Source organism: Rhinolophus hipposideros, assembly GCF_964194185.1.
Source record: "Rhinolophus hipposideros genome assembly, chromosome: 14".
Lineage (NCBI taxonomy): Eukaryota > Metazoa > Chordata > Mammalia > Chiroptera > Rhinolophidae > Rhinolophus > Rhinolophus hipposideros.
In genome coordinates, this window is record NC_138060.1 from 53,545,546 (window position 1) to 53,568,034 (window position 22,489).

The following is a 22,489-nucleotide window of genomic DNA, read 5'->3' on the forward strand; positions in this document are numbered from 1 at the left end:
AGCCAAAAAACACAAAAAAACCCTAGATGAAATATATGTAATATATTTTAAAAACTGTAAAGTACTGACATAATAAGAAGGAATTATTAGGCTAAAATCTGTTGCCTGGCTGGAACCCAGAGATTTAAACAGGGCCGTATATCTCATGAGGCACTTGTGGAATCAGGCCACTTTTTTCTCTAAAACTTTTTATTTTTTATTTCTATCAAAGTTAATAATGGTCTTGATTTTTGCTTGCTTGTTAAGATTTATGTTATTTTCTCTAACTTACCCGTGGCTTTTACAACAGTATAATTAGTATTTAAGGAACAAGATACTATTCAGTTTATACTCGTAGTGCCATTTTATTTTGCAGTATCTCACGGTGAAGTAGATACTCATTAGCTCTATTTTGTAGACTAGAGATTAGAGCCTCAGAGAGACTTAATCACAGAGACTAAGTAACTTGCTTAAGGTCCCGTACGTAGCAATTGACAGAGCCTGGACTTGATTCTAGGTTTTCTTGGTTGTTTCTATTATTCTGTGCTACCTCAGGTAGAGTTATGCAGCTCATTACAGTAGGGATGGAAAGAACTCACAGTCTTTGTCTTCACCTTCCTTCGCCTGTCTGGTCTTAAGGTAATAGGAAGGGGTCTCAGGCAGAATTTTGTTTTTTGTATTCTTAGCCTCTGCTGCCAACTCACCTTCCATTGCTGCTTGCCTCTTCTCTCAAGACATCAGTAGAGGCATTTAGGGGCATGCCGCAGCCTTCCAAGGAAAATGGCAAGGCTCAGAATGGAGGAGTGCTTCCTCCTAATCCTGCAGCCTGTCTCTGCAGAGAACCACTAGCACTTCTAAAGTAGGGTCCAAGTACTTCACTGGAGCTGTGCGCTTCACCTTCAGATGAGTAATGCTATGTCATTTACAGATTTTAAAAGATTTGTTGATTCGTAATTTCAAGTTTTGCAAGAATGTTTCAATATCCTCTTTAGGTTAAGTGGTTAAACATTTCTTTACCCTGACTTACCAGTTTTCATTTGTTGGTTATGAGTTCTTTTCCTCAGATTTTTACACAGCCGTAGTCACAGATCCTATAATCTGAAGGAACTTTTGGAGATCAATTACATGGTCTCTTACACCTCAAGCAAAACAATCACCTGGAGAGCTTGTTAAGCTCCCAGGCGGTGACGCGGCTGATGGTCCTGGTCTGTGACTACAGTTGGACTAGCACCCTGCTTTGGCAAGTGAGCTCTAATCCCCATCTGTGAATTAGGTACTGAAATTTAGAGACATGTGCTTAAGATAAAGTAGGACAGAGATTTACTATCTTTATTTATAGCATCAAGTTCTCCTTTTATTTTTTAGAAGTATATTTTCTATGTTATGCAGTTTTGACTGTATATGCACCTAATTAGATTGAATTGTCTATAAAGGATTCTGCTGATTCATTTTTTTACTTTCATAACAAAATGTTTTAATGGAGTTTGGAATAATTAATTGCATTTATTTAGGGATGACTAATGTTATTGGTGACTTTTTCTTCGTTTTAGCTTATTACAGCTTGTCAGACGCTTCAGAGAGAAAAGAAAAAGCTCCAAGTAAGTGATTTGTTTGCTGTGATATTAATTCATATATAATTTTAAAATTAGAAAGGACCTTATAATACTAAAGTTCTAATCCTCACTTGTAATAATTCTCCATGTAATCATAGTATTAAACTGCTTTACCATTATGGGGGATTTGACGAAGGGAGTGAATGAGAGATCTCAGAGATTTTACCTCTGGTAGGGATGGGCTGCCTTGAGTTTTGGATCCCTGCAGTGTTCAAAAGGTGTGGATTTAAGGCATGTTTGCCTCTTTCAAGCATGTTTCCTAGTGTCTCAGTCTGCAGGTTGTATCTTTGTTTTAGGTAAAGAGATATAAAACCTTCAAAACTTTCCCTTCTATTTTTTAAAGACCTGCAGATGTCTCTGTTTCATATCAGGATCCCAACCCAAGCATCCTCTCTTCTATTTTCTGAGGCTGCTGCTTAGAAAGCTCTTCTGGGTGACCCACCCCTGCCCTGTGGTGTTATCCTGTTCATGGTCAGAAAATATCCACAGGTATCACACTTCAGAGCTAAGGGGAACTATCCAGTCCAGTTCAAATAGTGCTCTCATTTTGCTTTGTTATTTATAAAATATAGTCTTATTTTTTACAGTAGTCTTATTTTTTATAGTATAGTCTTATTTTTTTACAGTAGTCTTATTTAAAACAATTTAGCATTTTGTGCCGTTTAAAACACTAACTAAAAGTTGCATAACTAAAAGTTATTTGTAAAATGAGTTTGGTAAAATTAGTTAATTTCCGCATGTACATTTTAAAATATTTCATCTCATAAACGTTAATCTCCATTAAGTGCAACATTAAATTTTCTGGCTTTGGTATGGAATATAATCAGTTCAAAATGGTAATACCAGTTATTTATCGCTGATTCAGTATTCTAATTGTCTGTAACAAATATGATGAAAGTTAGATTATTACAAATAGAGTTTTTAGGGGTTTTAAAAAATGTTTTCTTAAACATGAGTTCTAATGAAGTGGGGGGATGGTTCTGATTTGATCCATTGTGTTATTAAGATTCCATAAATTCATTCTTAAAGGTCATCTTATTCCTACATTCTGTGGGTACCTTGCTTGTGTTTCTATGAATTGTCTATGGATTTTTATTTCTGTGTGTACATATTTCTACCACTAAGTGGCAACAGAGAATTATGATTGCATAGTCCCAAATATAAAGGGTGTTGGAGATAAAATTCAATGATTTATGCTCTTTTTCTACATATGTATAAATGCCCATATTTTCATGCCTAGAAACCTCTTTATTAAACAGACAAACATCCTTTCAATAGATCCAATGAAATTAAAATTGTAAGTACTGCCAACACAATTACCAGTGCTGTTCATACCACCTAACATTTATTCAGCTCCTACTGTGTGTGAGGCATTTTTGTGTATTTAGTCCCTACACCTCTCCTGTGAGGAAACACGAGGAGTGACTTGTTCTTTGTGGCATAGCTTGTAAGAGGTACGAAGGAGAGCCAGGATCCACTTCTTCGCAGTTAGACTGCAGTGTGTGTGCTTGTAAAGAATGCACTGCAAGTTTTCATCGTTCTCAGCATTGCATCCTTCTGCATTTAAACATTTACATATGATACAAAAAAATAAAATCTGTGTTCATAGCTTTAGGGGGGAAAAAAGCCTTTGGTTTTTGTTTTAGTCACTTGCAAAGCCCCACAAATACAGCCAAGTCATGCTCCCCTGGGTCATAAGTATAATATTTGCTTACCTGTATCTCTGTATTTTTGTTGTTAGTCCACACAGACCAATGAAGTTCCAGATTACCCCATTCTTTACCTATCTGTATTTATATTGTACAAGAATATACAGTTACTTTGTTTCCATAGACTAATTTTTCTGATTTTATTTCCTCACTAGTGAAAAGTACTATCACTGCCGCTCCCCAGGAAACGATGAATCATCTTTCAATATTACTCTTTTAGCTCTTGATTTTTATATATGACTACTAACTTAGTAACCCGTAGTTCTCTGTGCATTTTTCTCCTGGACTTTTTTTTTTTTAAATAGAAAAAGACTTTTGTTTTTAAGTTACAAAAACCTTTTGAACAGCCTGGTAATTGACTTGTTCCACACATAGTAGACTACAATGAAATAAATTGCATTTGGAGTTTGATTTAACTTTTAAAAAATTTTATTTTTAAAACTAACATATAATAGAATTAACTTTTGTTTGGTTCAACATGTGATTTGTGTAACCACTACCACAGCCAGGGTGCAGAACAGGTCTGTAACATCATGAGTTAACCGTTAACAAATTTTAAACATGGTCACATCTTGAACATTTTCAGTCCTGTTCTCTTTCCTCAGGTTATTTTTGGATAAACAGTTGTAATATTGTAAAAATAATTATTTTTGACTTGCTTTGTATTACTATGTCATGCAATTGTTTAAACCAGCTTTTTTTTTTTTTTCCTTTTGAATTAAAGGGTATATTAAGTCAGAGTCAGGATAAATCACTTCGGAGAATTGCAGAGTTAAGAGAGGTAAGTTGTAGTGATTAGTACATTGAGAAGAGTCATTACATTTCTCATATGTATCAGAACTGTTCTACGTACGGGGGTGGTTTCATATGCACTTCATTAGTTATAGTAATAGCTAACCAGCCTAGCCCACAAGACCAGGGGTCAATCCTTAACAGTTTTTATTTACGTGGTTTTCCTAAGACATATGTTTTTGGTGGAATTAGTGAAATGAGAATATCTTACTTAGCAATAGAATGTCCTTTGCCTGCGTAAACAGTCAGTAGCAACTTCCAAGGCTAAACTGTCCTTTCTATTAGGTATTTCAGGCTTCTTTTTGCTTTTCCTTACCAACACTCTTTTTGATAAAATAAAATAAAAATTTTGTTCATTGTAATTTTGGGGGGTAATTTTTACAGTGGAGTACTAGAATTCAGGCAAATATTTTATCATTTGTAATCTTGCTTTAATAATTTATGTTTCTGTCCCATCTTGAGAAGGATAGAGATTATTAGGTTATGTTGGTTGGATGACAGCATTCTGGATCTCTGTTATATCACTCATCATAAACATTTTAAAATCTTTTAATTGTAAAATAAAACTGGTACAGAAAATCATGCACAAAAAATATATAGCTTACATCATGTACATGATGGACACTATTGCAACCATCACCAAGGCCAAGAAATAGAATGTTGACAGCCACCCAAAGCCACCCCCGTATTTCCCCACCCAATCATAGCTCCCCCTTCTTTAAAAGTAATATCTTGACTTTTATTGTACTTCCCTATGTCTCTTTAAGATTTTTATCATCTAAGTGTACCCCCCCAGACACTATAGTCTGGTGTATGTAAAAATAGTTTTGATATATCTTTTAAGTCTCTTCAAGTCTACACATTCCTGCATCCCTTTCTTTTCCTTACTGTTCATCTGTTGAAGAATCTGATGATCAATCAGAAGATTAAAAATTACTCGTTTGTCTTATCTTAACATTATAAGCCAACAGTCTTGGAATAACAATACTAATACTACCACCATCAGTTATGATTACTGAAATTACTTCAGTAAATTTTTATATGCTATTCCCATTCTTCCATCTTTGAAAAAAGCTTTTTTCATACCTATACCGTTAGATCATAACCATTACATATACATTTTTTCCCTGTTGACCCTTGTAAATTTAATATTCACCAAAACAAGAGGATGCCCTATATTACCCTCTCACTTCCCCCAGCATCTCTACTGCACGCCTTCTAACCTCCATGCATGCTTTTCTGTGTACTAGCACTGCTGTAATGCTATCTTCCAAGTCAAACTAGAAATGTGGAGTTTGGGCAGAATAGGAGTTCAAGTCCAAGTTTTGTTCCTTTTTCAATCACTTTATGTTACTAGAAAGAAGGTGCTTTTAAAATTTTGCTAGAGGGAACTAATAACATGGCACTTTTACCCAAAAGGTTTTTCTATTAAGTTAATATCTTTCTTTTGCTTGTTTTCTTATATTTTGGGAATAGATGAGTGTATCAATTAGTGCGTAGGTATATTCTGTTTCTGTAAGAAATTCAATGCCTAGGTTATATAGAGTTAAATGATTAGTTATATGTGTAGTAATGGAGAAGCAGGCATATTGAAATTCATAGTGTGTACATTAGATGTTGGCCATCAGGTTTTGAGGGTGTTTATAGTTGTAGTATAGCTGGAGACATAGGAAAACCTGTTTTTTTCTCCTGCTGCTTAGTCTTTCTCCTCTAGTGGTCCCTTAGCTACACTCAAGAAAATACAGCTGAACGCGCCACAAACTTCTATTTTATTAATAGATAGATAAATAACCAATGTGATATTCCTCATTGCTGCCTCTTAGTAAATAGGGGCCTCCTAGCTATCCTTTCTCTAAGTTAAATTACAGAACCAGCATTCTTAGGCATAAGTGGGGAAGGAGAAAAGGCTTGCTTTGCTAGCAGCCTCTAGCCAAGCTCACCTACTGTGTTGCAGGCAATGAAGGACTTAGAACACTAGGAGCCAGACTTGGCTAAAAGGCATACCCGGTCAAGATCCGTGGTAAGAAGTAGATGCGCTTACCCTGCAAAGAAGGTAGGGCTCTTATAATAATCTGGATGCTGCCAATCAGATTTGCAACTCTACCTCCCCTTTCTGGGAGCTGGCGAGGGGCTGAAGGGACAGGTAATATAGAACTAAAGGATATAATATAGTAATATTATTATATATATTTGTTATATAGTAATAAATCCATAACTTTATTCAGTAACTTTATCTTTTTTTAGGAAATATTTATCAGAGCTACAGATTGACGGGTTTTAGTACTTTAAAAAAAAAAATTATCTGCCTCCCTGTATTAGTTTTCTGTTGCTGCTGCAACAAATCACCACAATTTAATGGCTTAAAACAACACAAATGTATTACATCAGAAGTTTGATTGGGCTCACCCAAATAATTCAGAAGAATCCCCTATCTCAAGATCTTTAATTTAATCATCTCCACAAATGCTTATATTCTAGTTTCTGGAGGGTAGGATGTGGAATCTTTGCGGGCCATTTTTCTGCCTGTCACACTGCCTCTAGTGAAGGTACTTAGTGAAATGGCCAGAAAACAACAAGTGAGATAAAGGAGGAGAAGCAAGGAGTCTAGAGCCCATATGGTAAATTCCTCCTTGGTACATATCTAAACTATTTTTGTAGTAACTAAGATACATTTCTGAACCCTAACCCTGGTTCCAGTTACATAAAAAAGATTTATCCAGTAATTTATATGTAAATACTAAGTAGGTAAGTGAGAGTTTTGGATACTTTTAATTTTGTTCATGAAGAGAAAAATTTCCTTCAACTAAATAATATAACGCATATAAAATCATATAAAATCATGATTACCACTTATTTAAACATTTAAAGTGATGTAAGTCATAAAATATTTCTTTGGGATTAAAGTCTGAATAGAAGCTTTAGAAAGTTTCATTAGTACTTTCTTGATTTAGACAGGCCAAAATTGAGTATATCTTTATTTTGCTGTATTAAGATATTCAGAAAGTATTTTGTTAGTATTTCATTTCTTCCTCTTGTGGTTATGAGTATATGCATGAATAGAATCCGTGAATATCTCTCCTGGTATTTTCTGGAGGACAAACAAAACTTCTATTCTATATAGGCAAATATTGTGTCTTTTGTCAATATTTAGCATATCATTTTTTAATGAACCAGATAAATAAGCAAAAAGTTACGTAAAATATTTCCAACAGATACCCTGTAATGTTTTTTTGCCTGATCTTGAATCTTATAACATGAGCAGATATTAAACAGGGTATCATGTTATCAGGAAGTAGTAACTATGCTAGGCAAATTATGAGCTCATCTAAGTAGATAGGGTTCTCTGATTCCCTTTTCAGGCCAGTAAAATGGAGAATAAATGAGGACGTTGTCTTAGCTGTTTCTTCCTTTCTCTGCCCTTCTGTCTGTGTATGGCATGTACTTTTTCCAGGCTCATCCAGATACAATTTGTTAGAAGCAATTGCTGTTCTCAAAACTGACTTTAGGGAGGAACGATTCATTTTTGCAGCTTGAAATCATCTCTGAACATAATGGGCAACATAGGGCCTGAGATAAAGAACAGTGAAACAGTTAAAGGTATTTGATATGTTCTACTTATCAGAATTTCTCTCTAAGGAAGTAATCAGAAAGACCTTGCAAAATTTATCCATAAAAATATTAATCCCAGGGTTTGCCAAAATTTGGAAGCCATCTAAATGGTCAACAATAGAGAATTATTGAATCAGTTATCATATTTAGTAATATTATAGAGCCATTTCATTTGTCATTTTGCTGAGAAGTGCAATTATATTACACTTTAGTATCTTATTCTTGTGATTTGAACCAGGGATTAGTTTAAGCAGTTAACTGAAGGGAGCATTATTGACTATATTCAATGCCAGATAAGCTAAGTTGAAAATATTTTTTAAATTATTACTGATTTAAACCTAAACTGGAAATATAGTTTATTGAGATTTCTGGAAGAATTACTTTTCTCCCATTGGCTTATATTTTAACAAAATAGTTTGGGTGATTGAGGTTGATATAGAAACTGTCAGATGATAGTAAATCTTGAATGTTTTTTTTCATCTCTAAGTGGCCAACATGCAGATTTTTCCCCCTAGTAAGATTCTGTATTTTAAAATTGGACTTTAGAATCAATACTTGGCATCACATTTTTTTTGGAAAGGATTGGTCAAGTTGTTAGAATGTTTAAGAAAAACCTTAAAAACCTGAAAACCACAATATAAATTGAGGCATTTTTGTGGGCTGTTGGGGATGCCATGTAACAGATTCTAGTGTGATAAGATACAGAAAATTATTTAGATCAATTTCAAAGAAAGTAAAGGACTGTATTGCTATTAAGATGTATAGAGGTTCCAGACTAAAGAATTGGCCTTTGCAAAGTCTTAGAGGCCAGTGCTTTCCAGACTTTTGGATTTCATGGATTGAAAAATTAACTCAAGTTCCCACCAAAAATGGAGGAAAGGAGAATTGTCATAGGGCTGCTTTTATTTTTTTAAGTATGAACACAAGAATAAGGAACCAGATTTTTCTGTTATTATTTCATGAAAGAAAGGTGTTTTTTTTAATAACAAAAAATTAGGAAGGACATATTTTCAGAGTAAAGTACAGCTGTTTAAATGAAAGATGTAGTTCTAAGAAAAACTCTCTACATTTACCTCTGTTTCTTATTTCACCATGGATCGGTGAAAACTTCCTTCTGGACATGTTCTGATCCGAAGACCCGCCTTTGAAGATTACTGCTGTGGGGGGGAAGTCAAGCCAGGAGGCTTTAGTGAAAACCACAGTAAATAGTGTGTTTAGAGGTCGAGGGCAGTGTGAGTGTGGTGGAGAAGAGAGGACAGTGCTAGACAGTTAATGCCTCCGTGTTTTGAGAATTCATAAATTTGAAACAATGTAAGAAGAGAGCATTGCTTATAAGTCCTTGAAAATACTGTTTGAAGAACATTCTCTAACAAATGTGTGCGGGATGGATCAAGTTAGAGGAAGACTTGAGGTAAAAAAGGAGGAATCCCAGAAAAACAGAGGTTTTGATGGGACATCTAAAATGTTCTAGAAGTTAATCTATATAGCATTCCAGTGGCATAAGTGTAAGGGAGAAGCGCTGAGGCCACAGGACTGACCCCAGCATAGATGCCGATAGAGATAATGAAGGACAGAGTACGGAACCTGTGAGAGAGGAATAAAGAGGCGAGCCCTGAAGCCATGGAAGGCAGGTACTTTGGGGAGGTAATTACAGCAGAGAGGTAAAGATCACTGGATTTAGTTAGGAAGGCTCAGAAATGACCTAAAGAAAGCAACACTTTAAGTCATTTCAGGAACTTGAAATTTTACCTTTTGGTGATCAGCTAGTTGAACCTTTTCATTTTACAGATGAGGAAGCGTCCGATTTTGAACACTTTCATGTATTGGGAGGAGGGAGGCTCTATTGGCTATGTTTTTGGTACATAATAATTTAATTTTAGATCAGTGAATGTTTAAGAGCACAAATCGTAAGATGTCTTCAAGTAGGATAAAGTTTTACTTTTATCCTAAGAAATTAAGTTTTTCGTTCGCTCTACATTATTATCTGAAATTCAGCTGTCATTACAGCTACAAAAATAGACTTTTCTTGGATCTTTATATTCTTTAAAGAACAAAATTATTTGCTGGTGTAAATACTGATGTTTTAAATGCTGACTATTCTCTAATTATTTTGCTGATAACCTTATCTGAAGAAAAATGTAAATCTGGATTGATCATGTTTTTGAACTTTGAAAACTTCAAGTTTGTGTTTTTTGCTTTGTGCTGAAAATTCCCTATAAAATCCTTCATGTTTTAGGAGCTCCAAATGGACCAGCAAGCAAAGAAACATCTCCAAGAGGAGTTTGATGCATCTTTAGAGGAAAAAGATCAGTATATCAGTGTTCTCCAGACTCAGGTAAAAGATTGAAAGTGTGGAATTTTTGCATAAAGAAAAACGGGTTTTGATGGGATATGTGATAGGTTCCAGATGTTTAAAAAATGGCCTATTTTGAAAAATTCTGCTTTTCCTCAATTAATTTTAAGGACAATTGTTAACTTATTGTAGCTCTTGGCTATGATTTTCAAAATAGCAAATATATACAGTAACTGCATTGGGAGTAAACATAATTTTAATTTTTCCCCTAAATGATATCTAAGCAAAAAAAGATCATTTATGCTATCCTCTCTGTTTAAAAAAAAAAAAAAATCCTACTGCCATAGTTTCTTTTGAATAATTTTTTCCTGATGCAACACATTTTTTTTTTAGGTTTCTTTGCTGAAACAACGGTTACTAAATGGCCCGATGAGTCTTGATTTACCAAAACCACCCCCTCCAGCAGAACCACAGGATGACGGTGTCACTAAAGAGAATACAGAGAGTGCTGCAGAGCCAGTTGGTAAGCTTCATCTTGTCAGATGAAGGACCCATCTCGTTTAAAAGCTCAAAGAGGAGGTCAAGTGATTCCAGGAGATGAGTTAATAGATGTTGGCAGAGATAGAAGTGTCCTAGATCTAACATTTCCAGAGAGATGCAAGAGTTTTTGTTGTTTTTGGGTTCTTTGTTGTTGTTGTTATTCAGGAGAAAATAACTAAGTAATTGTATTAAGATGTGAAAGTCTACAAGGAGTAGCACCACATTTTCGTTGTAATCAAAATCAGTTTATTACCTTATATTGTTTTATTGATAGCAATAGCTAAATTTCCTATGAACAGGTCAGTTCTACTCAAGATTAATGAATATGCTATTTGTAATTGTTTGTTTATAGGTTTTTAAATAATACTGCTTACATATTTCTACATTCAAAGATGCCTGTATTTGCCCTATTTGTTTTCTAACTGGAAAAGAAAAACATAATTAAATCTTTTATTAAAATCCATTTATAGCCCTTTCTGCTCTTTGAGGCTTTGAGGTATATATTTAATGAAATTTTCACTTCTTATTTACCAGCTCTTTTTCTCAAAGAGTTTTATGATAAACTTTTGGTCCATCCAGAGCCAGAGTAAGGTGCTGAGCAGGTGTGTTTATCTGAGCAACCAACCTCTAAGGTGCCCTGACATTCTCCTGGTGTGTGAAAACTTCACTCAAAAAGGAGATGTAAGAAGATGGAGAAAGCTGTACTTATCAGAACTCCTCTCAAGAAGAGATTAGAGTGCATTGAGAAGAATACTTATTAATCCTTTTGGGATGGGAGCTAAGACACAGGGAGCCCTGGAAGGGCGCCCACTCTTGTTGATCTGGCTCGGGTTATAGCAGAGTGTTGGAATAAGAATATAGTCCTGCGTACTGAAACAGACTTCACTGTTCCCAGGGAGCCCTTCTATTCCTTACTGACTGCCACTGCTTGTGCTGCTTTATTGTTAACAGTGGGAGATGGAGCTTCTGCTGAAACACTGGAAATACTTCAGCAAAGAGTTAAGCGTCAAGAGAACCTACTGCAGCGTTGTAAGAAAACAATTCAGTCACATAAGGAGCAATGTACACTGTTAACCAGTGAAAAAGAAGCACTGCAAGAACAACTAGATGAAAGGCTTCAAGAACTAGAAAAGATGAAGGTAAAAGAGTAAATAAGTTTTGTTTAAGGTAGCCCCATAAAGCTAGTCCTAACCTTCTCTGGAAAGTCTTCTCCCTTCCTCCATAGATAGCACGGAGAGGGCACCCAAGTGCCCTGGGCTTCATGGCATTTTCCGCACTTCTGAGATGTCCTGTGTACTTTTCCTTTACTAGATCATGAGAAGTATCCAAATTAGATAAAATGTTTAGAGTTCTCATATAAGGAGAAGCTTTATTAGAGATGGAAATGAATTTTTAAAATTTTTTTAGGAGCTTCATATGGCTGAGAAGACTAAACTTATCACTCAGTTACGTGATGCAAAGAACTTAATTGAACAGCTTGAACAAGATAAGGTAAAACAATACTTATGATATTAAAATTTGCCAGGGGGCCCCAGAATTCACTTTTGGAAGCAGTTGGTAGCATTCAGACTTCTGCTTTCCAAAAATATTGCAGCTGCTTCCATGAAAAATCTTTTTGTTTTAATTTCTAGATTTATATAACTATTAGCATTAGTTTTGTATCATGTGAAGCTGATTCTCTGTGATTTCTTGATCCCCATCAATATTTTGATTTGTAGGTTAGAATAACTTACAAAAGAAATCTGTTTATAGTGCATAACTATTTTTTAGAGAAAAGTTGTTTTCGTTAAGGTGTTGCTAAATCTGAATAAGTATTGTTTTTCAAATATAATGGAAACAGAATAATCTTTCAGATAATTGCCTAAAAAGTAAAGAAGTGGTAATGCATGTATTAGCATACGCAGAAAATTCTGTGAATGAATGTTAGAGTGTACAGGTGAGATTGGTAGTTTAGAGCTGGAGCCGAAGCTGTAGCCCTGGCAGCAGAAACAACTGAAAAATTCATGGAAGCAGTTACGACCTGACTCTTTACAGCTCCAAGTTCTCGGGTCCTTTTTAAAAAGCAGCTCCCAGTCAGTTACATACCATCCTCTGTTTTCTTTAATATGCTGCTTTATAGCCACAGTATTTTAAGAGGCCATGTAATTAAGAACATGTAAGAGCTGTTCTGCTATTGAAATGCATCATTGGCAATCATTCTACAATATCATTTTGCTAAATTCTAGTCCATAACCTGCATGAAGGCCCACTTGAAAAAAACAAACAACAACACAAAACCTTTCCATTATGAAAAACTTAACAAAAAAGTAGAAAGATTATGAATTCCTATGAACTCATCATCCAGCTTCAACAGTTAACATTTCATAATTAACATCTCATGGCTAATCTTGTTTCAGCTGTACATTCCTAACCCCCATTATTTTCAATTCGATGGTTTTAGAACAAATCCAGGAAATCTTATCATTTCTTCCATAAGTATTTTAAGGTGTCTTTAAAGGACTCTATTTTTATAAAAATATAACCACGCAATCATGATCACATCTAAAAATTTAACAATAATTCCTTAATACGATGAACTAGCTAGTCAGTTCCAGATTTTCCCTTTGGTCTCATACATTTTTTCCCCATTTTCATGAATCAGGATTCAGATAAGATTCTTTCATTGCAAGTGGTTGCTATGACTCTTTTATTCTGTAAGTTTCACTGCCCTCTTCTCTCTCTCCGTCTTTTTTCTGTTGTGATTTGGTCTTTGAAGAAACTGAAGACACGATTTTGTTTTGAAATGTCATGTAATAATGCCCCGCTTACCTGGTTTTTATTTGTCCATTAATATTAGCCATCTGGAAGAGTCATACTCTAAAGTGGGGGTTGACTATCCCCGGAAGTAAGGTAATAATCTTCTTAAGACAATAAAATAGCTGTCAGAAAATCTTATTTTTCAAGGACAAGTTGAACCACCCCATTTTTTGTTAGTCACAAATGACCAATTTAATACGTATTTGATAATCTTTTCCCCCCAGTGACCTTCATTTCTTGTGTAGATGATCCAGAGAGTGGGAAGACAGTAGGAATTAGGAACTTGGAGGCCTGGGGGTGCATCACAGACACACTGAGGGATGGTAGTAGGACTATAGACCGTCACAAGAAGGAAAAGAAACACCATGTGGGTCTGTGCCACAGCCTTGGTCCATCCAGTGTGGGCAGCAGTAACCTGTACTCTCAGCAGCCTCTGAGGCGCTGTCTGTTTACAGCACAGATTGATAATTACAGCTTATGAGGGCTCTGAGCCAAGGACAGAAGGCTGTGTTTTGTTCATTATAAACTGTTTACTAAGGCCGGGAAAATGATAGCAAACATTTATAGAAAGATTATAAAATATGTTTTTAAACTAAAATGTGTTTTTAATACATAAAAGACTAAACTTACTATTAATATTTTTTTTATATCAAAAATACCCTGATCGCATGCCAGGTAACCAAGATTATTGTATATAGTATAGTATATAGTAAAGAACACAGACTTCAGGTTGTGAAATAATGAAATAAGTCTTATGCTAACTTAGCAAGAGATACTTATGCTAACTTTACAAGAGGTACTATGTTTTCTGCCTTTTGAAGTAAGTTTGATACATGCTATCGATGATGCAGTTTTGTTACGCAAATATTTTAGAATCTGCACTTCTGTTTAGGGAATGGTAATAGCAGAGACAAAACGGCAGATGCATGAAACCCTGGAAATGAAAGAAGAAGAAATTGCTCAACTTCGTAGTCGCATCAAACAGATGACTACACAGGGAGAGGAATTACGGGAACAGAAAGAAAAGTCTGAAAGAGCTGGTAAGAACTCAGGGGTTATTTGTTTTATGTTAGAGCTTAAAAGTCAGTGTAAAGTGGTTGACCAATCAACATTTAGAACAATTAGTTAAATATTGATAAAAATGCTTAACTGTAGGGACTCTGTAAGATACTGAACTATTCCATAGAGGAGGTAGGGGTTGGTAAATCCAGGCCACGCATGACCTGCTTATTTATGTAGGGTTCTCAAGCTAAGAACGATTTTTACATTTTTAAGTAGTTGGGAAAAAGAAAAAGAATATGTGACAGAGGCCACATGTGGCCTGCAATGCCTAAAATTTTACTATTTGGCCCTTTATAGAAAACGTTTGCTGACCACTGTCTTAGGGCATCAAAATTCAGGTTAACAATTTTGGAACTCCCCAAGAAGGCATAGCATGGTTCACATTAAATACCCTGCTACCTTATGGCTGCTGTAGGGTAAACAAAAAGTATAACATATAATCTACTTTTTAAGGAGATAATGCATAATTCAGTGTTACACATAATTGTATTATGTTTTGATACAATAAATACTAGGCTGTAAAATACAGGGACCAGCATAGCATTCAACAAGGTACAATACTGAGTAATATTAGGAAAGAAAGGAAAGCTGTTAGAAAGTGGAGACAGCAGAATAAACTGGTGCCTTCAGGTTATTGAGGATGTCAGATAATGAATAGAATGGGCCTAAACAGAGAGCAAGGGGCAGCACCCACTTCAGATACTACAAGACCCTAAACAAGCACCGTGACCATAGTGGGTGTGCAATTCAACTGAAAACCATTCTTGCTGAAGTGGGAAATGAAGTTGGATTGTGAAGGAGCTAACTATTAAAATTTTAAAAGGTGAGTGAGTAGCTGGGTTTAGATTTTGGTGCGTAAGACAAAAGGAAACCAGTAATAGGAAGCATAATGTGATGGAAACTAGTGTGTTGTGGAGGAAAGAAAGAAGTGGGAAGTCAAACTTAGACACAAAGGTAGAAATACAGGTTGGAGGGATGGAGAGTTTTGGCCACCCTGACTAGGGTTGTGGATCCTGGAAGGAGAGGAGGAGTACACTGCAGAATTTGGTATCCAGCCAACTTGGAGGGAAATGAGAAAAGGAGGAATCTAAGATGAGTCCAAGGCTGTCTGCTTAGGACACTGAATGAATGAATGAAGGAAGGAAATCTAAATGGGGAACTTGAGGAATGGAGTGAAATGACGAGTTTGCTTAAATACTTTGAAATTGAGCCAACCATGAGCTTTCCAAATGGAAGTGACTTGTAGGAATTTTGAAATAGGAAAATGGAGCATCTTTCAGGAGTCATCAGCCTAAGGCAGAAGCCTATGGTTAAGTTGATAGGAGAGGCTGATTCTCTAAAAGACTGTTTTACAGTAGTGGTGACAGCAGTGGCCGCAGTCGCAGCTGCTACCGATAGCCAATACTCAGTTTAGGCAAGGCTCTAGCATAAATGCTTCCCTTGTGTTTACTGGTATTTCATCCTCATGATTTCTGTGAAGTAGGCACTGTTCTTCTCATTTTACAAACAAGAAAACCTGAGAACATAGAAGTTTAGTAACTTGCCTCTACTCACACTTGAGTAAGGATTCAAATCCAGGCATTTCGAGTCCAGAGTCTGTGCTCTTTACCATAGAGATCTGGAGTTTGGCAGAGAGTAAGAAATAAAGAAAGTTTATAGAAGTCATAGGAATCGTGGATAGTTACTATATTTTGGGGAGGAATAGCAGCGGTGTTTCCCGAAGTGGAGGAGGCAGGATGAAGACTTTCAAAAGGGCCTTTGAATTTGGTTCCCAGGATGTAGTTTTAGAAATGTAGAAACCAGACTGTAAAGTTTAAGGAAGGGAATGGGTCAGGAGGTAGTTGGTTGGTACCAAATGTGTACATAAATATCTCCCCATCTCCTTAAATTTTATTGATAAGTAGCAGGGGAATTTAGTTAATGATTTTGTTCCCAGTAAACCTCAAAAATTACTCTGTAGGGAATAATAGACAACATCTCTCAGAATGTACTCTTTGGAGACTTACGTAAAGCAGTTTGAGAGTTGGGAGATATTATTTTCCAGATTGGCTTCCAGTGAACAGACAACCTAATGCAGAGCCTCAGGTTCTCATATCAAGCCTTTCTACTTTTAGGACTTCTTTTGTTGATTAATGTAGCTAGTCAAGAGAAAATAATGCTACTTAAGGAATTAAATTTCCTTCAAAATTGTGGTGTATCTTGTCAGGAGCTAGAAACTCATGAATAAGTATCAAGTTGAAAGAGCTAAGTGATGAAAAAATAGTTAAAATATAGTTAATTCACATGTAGGATAAAATTTCCCCAGACATCTGTTCCAGTTAACTCTTTAATAATATAGCCTTCCTTCTCGTGCTTCTCCAAAATACAGATATATTTTTCTTTAAATGTGATTTTCATGAAACTGGATTATTGTAAATAATCGATAGCCTGTCAGTTGAGAAACATTTCTGTAAATGGTAGTCAAAGTATTAAAAACTAAGTAATAAATTCTTAAAGAGAGAAATAAGATATAAAGTTATTTAATATGCATTCACTTTGGAAAGTCTTTGGATCACATAGTTATGAGTGCTTCTGTAGGTATTTTAAAATTATATTTGTAGTCATATTTATTGAGGGCTATGATACAGAGTTGCAACAGACTGATTTCACATTGAACATATTGCCCTTTAAATCTATAATGAAAACTAGTTTTGCACACTAACTGCAGTTCACCTAGTGGTCTTAGCTGAGTCTGAACTGAACTGTGCAAATATAAAATGGTCTTACACAGTTCGATTATACAATGCATATGGCAATTGACAGAAAAATTCCAATTTGGTACCAAAAGTAAGAAAAGGTCTTTAAAAGGAAATAGAGTTTCCATAAATAGTTTGTGAACATCATCTGGTTCCCGGAGAATTCAATTGCTCTGTTAACATTTGTCTTTCTCTTAGAGTTAAAATTCAAAGGCTAAATACTTACGAGCTGGCCATGTGAAGTAAACATTAAAATCATTAAAGCTTACAGTTGTTAAGATTTTTAGAAGTAAATATGTCTACATAAATTAATTACCAAAGAATATGAACTCTTCATGCATTTTTAACTGTAAAAAATTTAACTGATATATTTAGTAATTTTTGACATGTAGATGTTAGTAGACAAGTAACTAATTTCTTTGACTTGCTTATTCTGGAGTTCAAAATTGGCTCAACTACATTCTTCACTACTTTTCTTGGAAAACAACCTATTGTACTGCTGTTCATAGATGAACTGTGATGCCTCCCATATGCTGGGAGACAAAGGAATTTTGAATGTCTATTATTCTAAAAAGAACTATTCTATCGTAAAATACTGTGACTCTGTGACTATGGTGACATGCATACTTTGGGATGCTATATCAACCTGTAGTACTTATTCTACTCTCTAGTGGAATTGTTAGGCATGTTTTTTGAAATCTACTATAGCACTCTTGTTTTGTTAAAATTATTTATTTTAGTGGATAAAAAAGGAAAAATGTGTTTGTTATAAGCACTTTACTACAAATATTGATAGTATTCCTTTCTAGGTGTTACTTACAAACAGATAGTCATATCTTCAAGTAACCAGATTTTAAGCTTGGAGAAGCCTGGTGGTTGGTTCAGCTTAAGTGCATAATGCTATATTTGATAGGCGCAAGGTATTAATACTAATTGTCTAGAGTATTATCTCTTCGATGCAGCACCAATGCAGAACGTTAATGCTATTAATGTTCACACTAGGTCGTGGCTATTTTGTGTGTATGTGTGTGTGTGTGTGTGTGTGTCTGGGAGGTAGAGGGGGTGTTTTAACCAGGGTATGAGGTAGGGGTAGCTGGCTAATTATTAATGCAATTTAGTACAACAACAACAAAAAAGGAAAATAGACAAAAATGAAAGCACATCACTGTTTCAGTACACTTTTATTTAGTCTTTTTCCTAATCCTTAGTTTTATATTATTGTATATAATACTTTATCATATTGTATGTACAATTTTGTATGCTCCCTTTTTCTCCATTTAGCATTATATTAGAAGTAATTTTACATGTTGCTAAAGTACTAACATTTTAATGGCTGTGTCAGAATGCATGCAGCTTATTTACATCATTTACTTAACCATTAATCTATTGATCAACATCTAGGTTATGTTTCCGCGGTGACGAATAATACTGTAACAACTTTTTGCTACAGCTTATTACACATTTGAATTTTTTTCTCAGGATAAATTCTTACCCACAGACTTTTTTTTTTGTTGTTAGCTACCTTTAAGTGATTTAAATATAGCCAATACAAAAAGAGGACTCAGTGTTAATCCTCACCTCTCCTTTAAAATGTTTTTGCCTACAATTATGTAGGATGAATATAATATTCTGCTTCGATTAGGAAAGTTTCCAGAGTCCCCTCTCCTTTTTAAGCCCTGTTTCTCTTTCATGCACCTTGTCTTTGCTGAAGTTATGTGTTTTATTTGATTGGCTGCATTTAAAAACTTAGATTAAGTCATAACATTCCTTGCTTTTTTATTGCCATGTTGTGTTTGTGCAGGAAATGAGTTTTTTTATTCATTTGTATAGTATAAGCCTTACATACCAAAGATACTCAGTAGAATGTATTTATTTGATGTTTGAAGGACCCTTTAAAATAGAATTTATGTATTCAAATAATGTGTAAGATTTATGCATATCTATATAACAAACAAAAATCACACGTGTACTTAAGTGCCTTGTTGTCCATAATTTATGTAACAAAGTTTTCTTGGAGTCTGAAGTCTCACCACACATCTTGTTTTTGTGCACCCACACATGCCAATAAGTGAATCACGGTGCCTTTCCCAAGCCTTGTATGAGCAGGACTGGGGTAAGGGCTATTCATTTTCTTATCATGGATCCTTAGGATAAGCTTTACAAAGACAATTCTATGTTTCTCAGGCAAAAAAAAAGCATGAATCAAAGTGGAATTTAAGTCTGCCATGTTAGATAAGTAGTATGTACATATTTTCTCAGTAAATGAATACCTGATGGAAAAATTTATTCAAATGGAGTTAGATTTAGGTTGTTTATGTACTAGTCATGTATTTATAGTCGCTTGATACATTTCTGCAGTAACAGCTGTGCATCTGTACTCTTAGAGCGTCATTGTCACCCTGCACTTATGTCTCTGGCACTGTCACTGTTACTGGAAAGCGTTAGCAACTGGAATCACACACTTTATTTACTACAGAATCATTTTTTAAATTTAATTAAGTTTACTTAGCTTTACTTAGCTTGATATTTTTCAAGATCTGCCTGATGTTTTTAAAGTATTTAATAGATACATTTGCATGGTTAATGTAGGGAGTGCATGAAATTTGGGTAGAGCTGTACAATTTTTAAAAGTCAAAGCATAGTCAGTCTATATAGAATGAATCTTGTGTATTTTGGAAAGTGGCTTAAAAAGTAGATTTCCATTGTAAATGTGGTATTTATTAAATTTCTGAAGGCCCTAATTCAGATATAAATATTGCACTATCTGATTTGTGCCACTGGGTGGTAGTATGATTTTATTTTCGTTTACACTCGGGTCGAGCGGTTTTCAAACTTTTTGAGCTCAGGGACCTATTTACACTCTTGAAATTTATTGAGGATTCCAAAGAGCTTCTGTTTATATGGGTTATGTGTAGTGATACTTATTGTATTAGAAATTAAAACTAAGAAATTAAAAAAATATTTGTGTTGTTCATTTTAAAATAACCATTAATAAACCTATTACATATTGGTATAAATACTTTTATGAAAATTACCTACATTTTCCATAACAAGATTTAGTGTGAAGAGTGGCCTTGTTTTACATTTCTCCTTATCTCCTTGTTTGACTTAATGGAAGCTAGTTGGATTTCACTCTGTTGTTATTTTGGTTGAAATATATGAAGAAAATCTGCCCTCATGCAGATAAGTATTTGGAAAAGGGAGGACCTTATAGGCTCTCTGAAAGGGTGTCAGGACCCTAGGATCTGTGGACCACACTTTGAAAACTGCTGCACTAGACTGTGGCTTTTATTCACAAAAGAGGCTTGGTGATTGGCCGGGAATTCTGATAAAATTCTTTTTGTTGCTTTTCTGTTAATTCGCATTTTATTCCTTTTTTTAGTATTACCTGTATTTTTTTGTGTAACACCACATGCATTTTAGCAGCTTTTTTGCTGGCATTAAGACATAGGCACGGGCTTACATATTCATTCTTGATGGTATTAATCAGCTTCTTAGGACCAACAGTTCATCGAGAGGTTGGCAGCCTTTCCACACTTGCACATATTTATTTTTCCCTGTAGTGGGAGTAGAAGTAGGTCTTTTTATCCTTACAGTAAAGTGTCCCCTGGGACAATGCAACAAAATAGTAATTTTCCCTGGAGTCTCCCAATTCTGGCATTTATTATACAGTTGTTAAGGACATTGAGAATAAGGCGAGAAAAAGGTAAAAGCAAATGCACGTTCTTCCTACCTTTACCTAAGGATTAGTTCTTTTATTTCTCTCTCCCTCTTACTACTACAACTGTTTTTGGTGAAAATTTTTCTTTATGTCACCCGGTGCATAGCTTATGCTAGGCAAATGGCAAACATCCAATAAATACGTATATGATGAATGAATGGTTGGATCATTGAACTGTTGCCCACCTTTCTCACTGAACTCTTATAGTGAGCATTTGTCCATTTTTATAATTCCCATGGATGTAAGTGAACCTCATCTGAAGTGGAAAGTGAGGAGCTAGCAATAAAAGGTCTCCCCCTGCATTTTACTTTTGGCAGAGGACCGTTCTTAATGACGTTTGTTAAATTTTCTCCTACAAACATTTTCAGAGTATTTTTATTTATTATTAAAAATTGCCTGAGATACATTGAATTTTGCTTTGGAAGAACACAGTGTGTTCTTGCAACATTTTGGCGGCCGTTCGTGCTTCGCCTTCCCGTTGATGTGTGCTGTGACTGTGGTTTTCCTGCGCACTCTTGCATGTTGGCAGAAGACTTGTCAGCTGTGGCTGATGCATGCTTTCGTTCTCCCCACTCACTTATCCTTTGTTGATAATTGGAAGATACATTATGTAGATATTCAGAACATACTTCTTTATTACTCACATTAAAATCCTAGCATAGTTTCATTTTGGAAAGAGTGGGGATTGACTTTTAGGCTATTACAGGCAATGGACACCATTTTACTGTATCTGGTGATTGCTACATCAGAAAGTGAGACGTTTCTGGTTACTAAGTAAACTCTCAGTGTATCCTCCTTCAACATTGAAATGGGACTCATTCCTGGAGGCAGACTTCCTGTAAGAAAGTGGCTCCATTTGTGGTATAGTGTAGAATCCAGAATGGGTTTGAAATATGTTTTCTATATGTGGATCTGTATAATGTATTTTAATACTTTTTATTTTTTATTTTTTATTTTTTGGTACTTGGCGTTTTTGTAAAGCAGGATGGAGATGGAAAGCAGTTGAGTTTTTGTGTGTCTGTCAGAGGTATAACATGCTACATTTTGTTGAGAGTTAGAAGCCATCAGTGATTGAATGGTTCAGAAATTCTGGTTTAGTAATATATATTATTGCTCAACTGAGCTTGATCAATGTCAGCATTCTTAGTGTTTCAAAAATAATGCAAGGTAAGGATCATTCCTTAGATACAGTTTTAAAGTTTTGCTATCAAGCCTATATATTCAAGTTGATTTATCATCTGAGGGAAAAATTGGATGGCTCAGTTCTTGCATTTGAATGAGGATATTGAATTAAAAGACCTCAAAGATTTCTTTCCAGGTATAAAATTATATGGTTCTCTGACATGGTAGCAGAAGGTGGGAGAGAGGATTAAATTTAGATGAACTGTCAAACCAGATCTGTCCATCCTACTTTACTATTATTTTTCTCCCTCCGGTTCAAGCTATTGTTTCTCAGTCTAGTTGTATAGGACACAGCTCCCTGTTCCATGCTGGTATTATGAGTCTTGCGCTCCCCCTCGGCTGAGGCAGTTGGTCGCCAGTCAGCTGCTTACAGCAACTTGTGGCAGCTCTCACTGGCTGCCGGCCACTCACTCTGGCTACCAGCCGCTCATGGCAGCACACGGTAGCCCACGGCAGCA

At 35.4% G+C, this 22,489-nt stretch overlaps 1 protein-coding gene across 11 annotated transcripts in view; it reads left to right on the forward strand.

The window, feature by feature from the left end:
* GOLGA4 (golgin A4) overlaps positions 1-22,489 on the forward strand; it is a 140,777-nt gene that overhangs the window by 71,857 nt on the left and 46,431 nt on the right. For 8 of the 11 annotated variants that reach the window (XR_013994903.1, XR_013994904.1, XM_081073002.1 and 5 more), the window contains 7 exons: positions 1,530-1,577; positions 4,026-4,082; positions 9,939-10,037; positions 10,389-10,518; positions 11,487-11,674; positions 11,943-12,026; positions 14,224-14,371. Coding sequence is in view for 9 of the 11 variants with exons in the window: in XM_081073002.1 (XP_080929128.1) it covers positions 1,530-1,577; positions 4,026-4,082; positions 9,939-10,037; positions 10,389-10,518; positions 11,487-11,674; positions 11,943-12,026; positions 14,224-14,371 (754 nt within the window). In the remaining 2 variants the exon portion in view is untranslated. The remainder of the gene's footprint in view (positions 1-1,529; positions 1,578-4,025; positions 4,083-9,938; positions 10,038-10,388; positions 10,519-11,486; positions 11,675-11,942; positions 12,027-14,223; positions 14,372-22,489) is intronic. The other 3 variants (XM_081072997.1, XM_081072999.1, XM_081073003.1) reach the window with 1 other exon arrangement.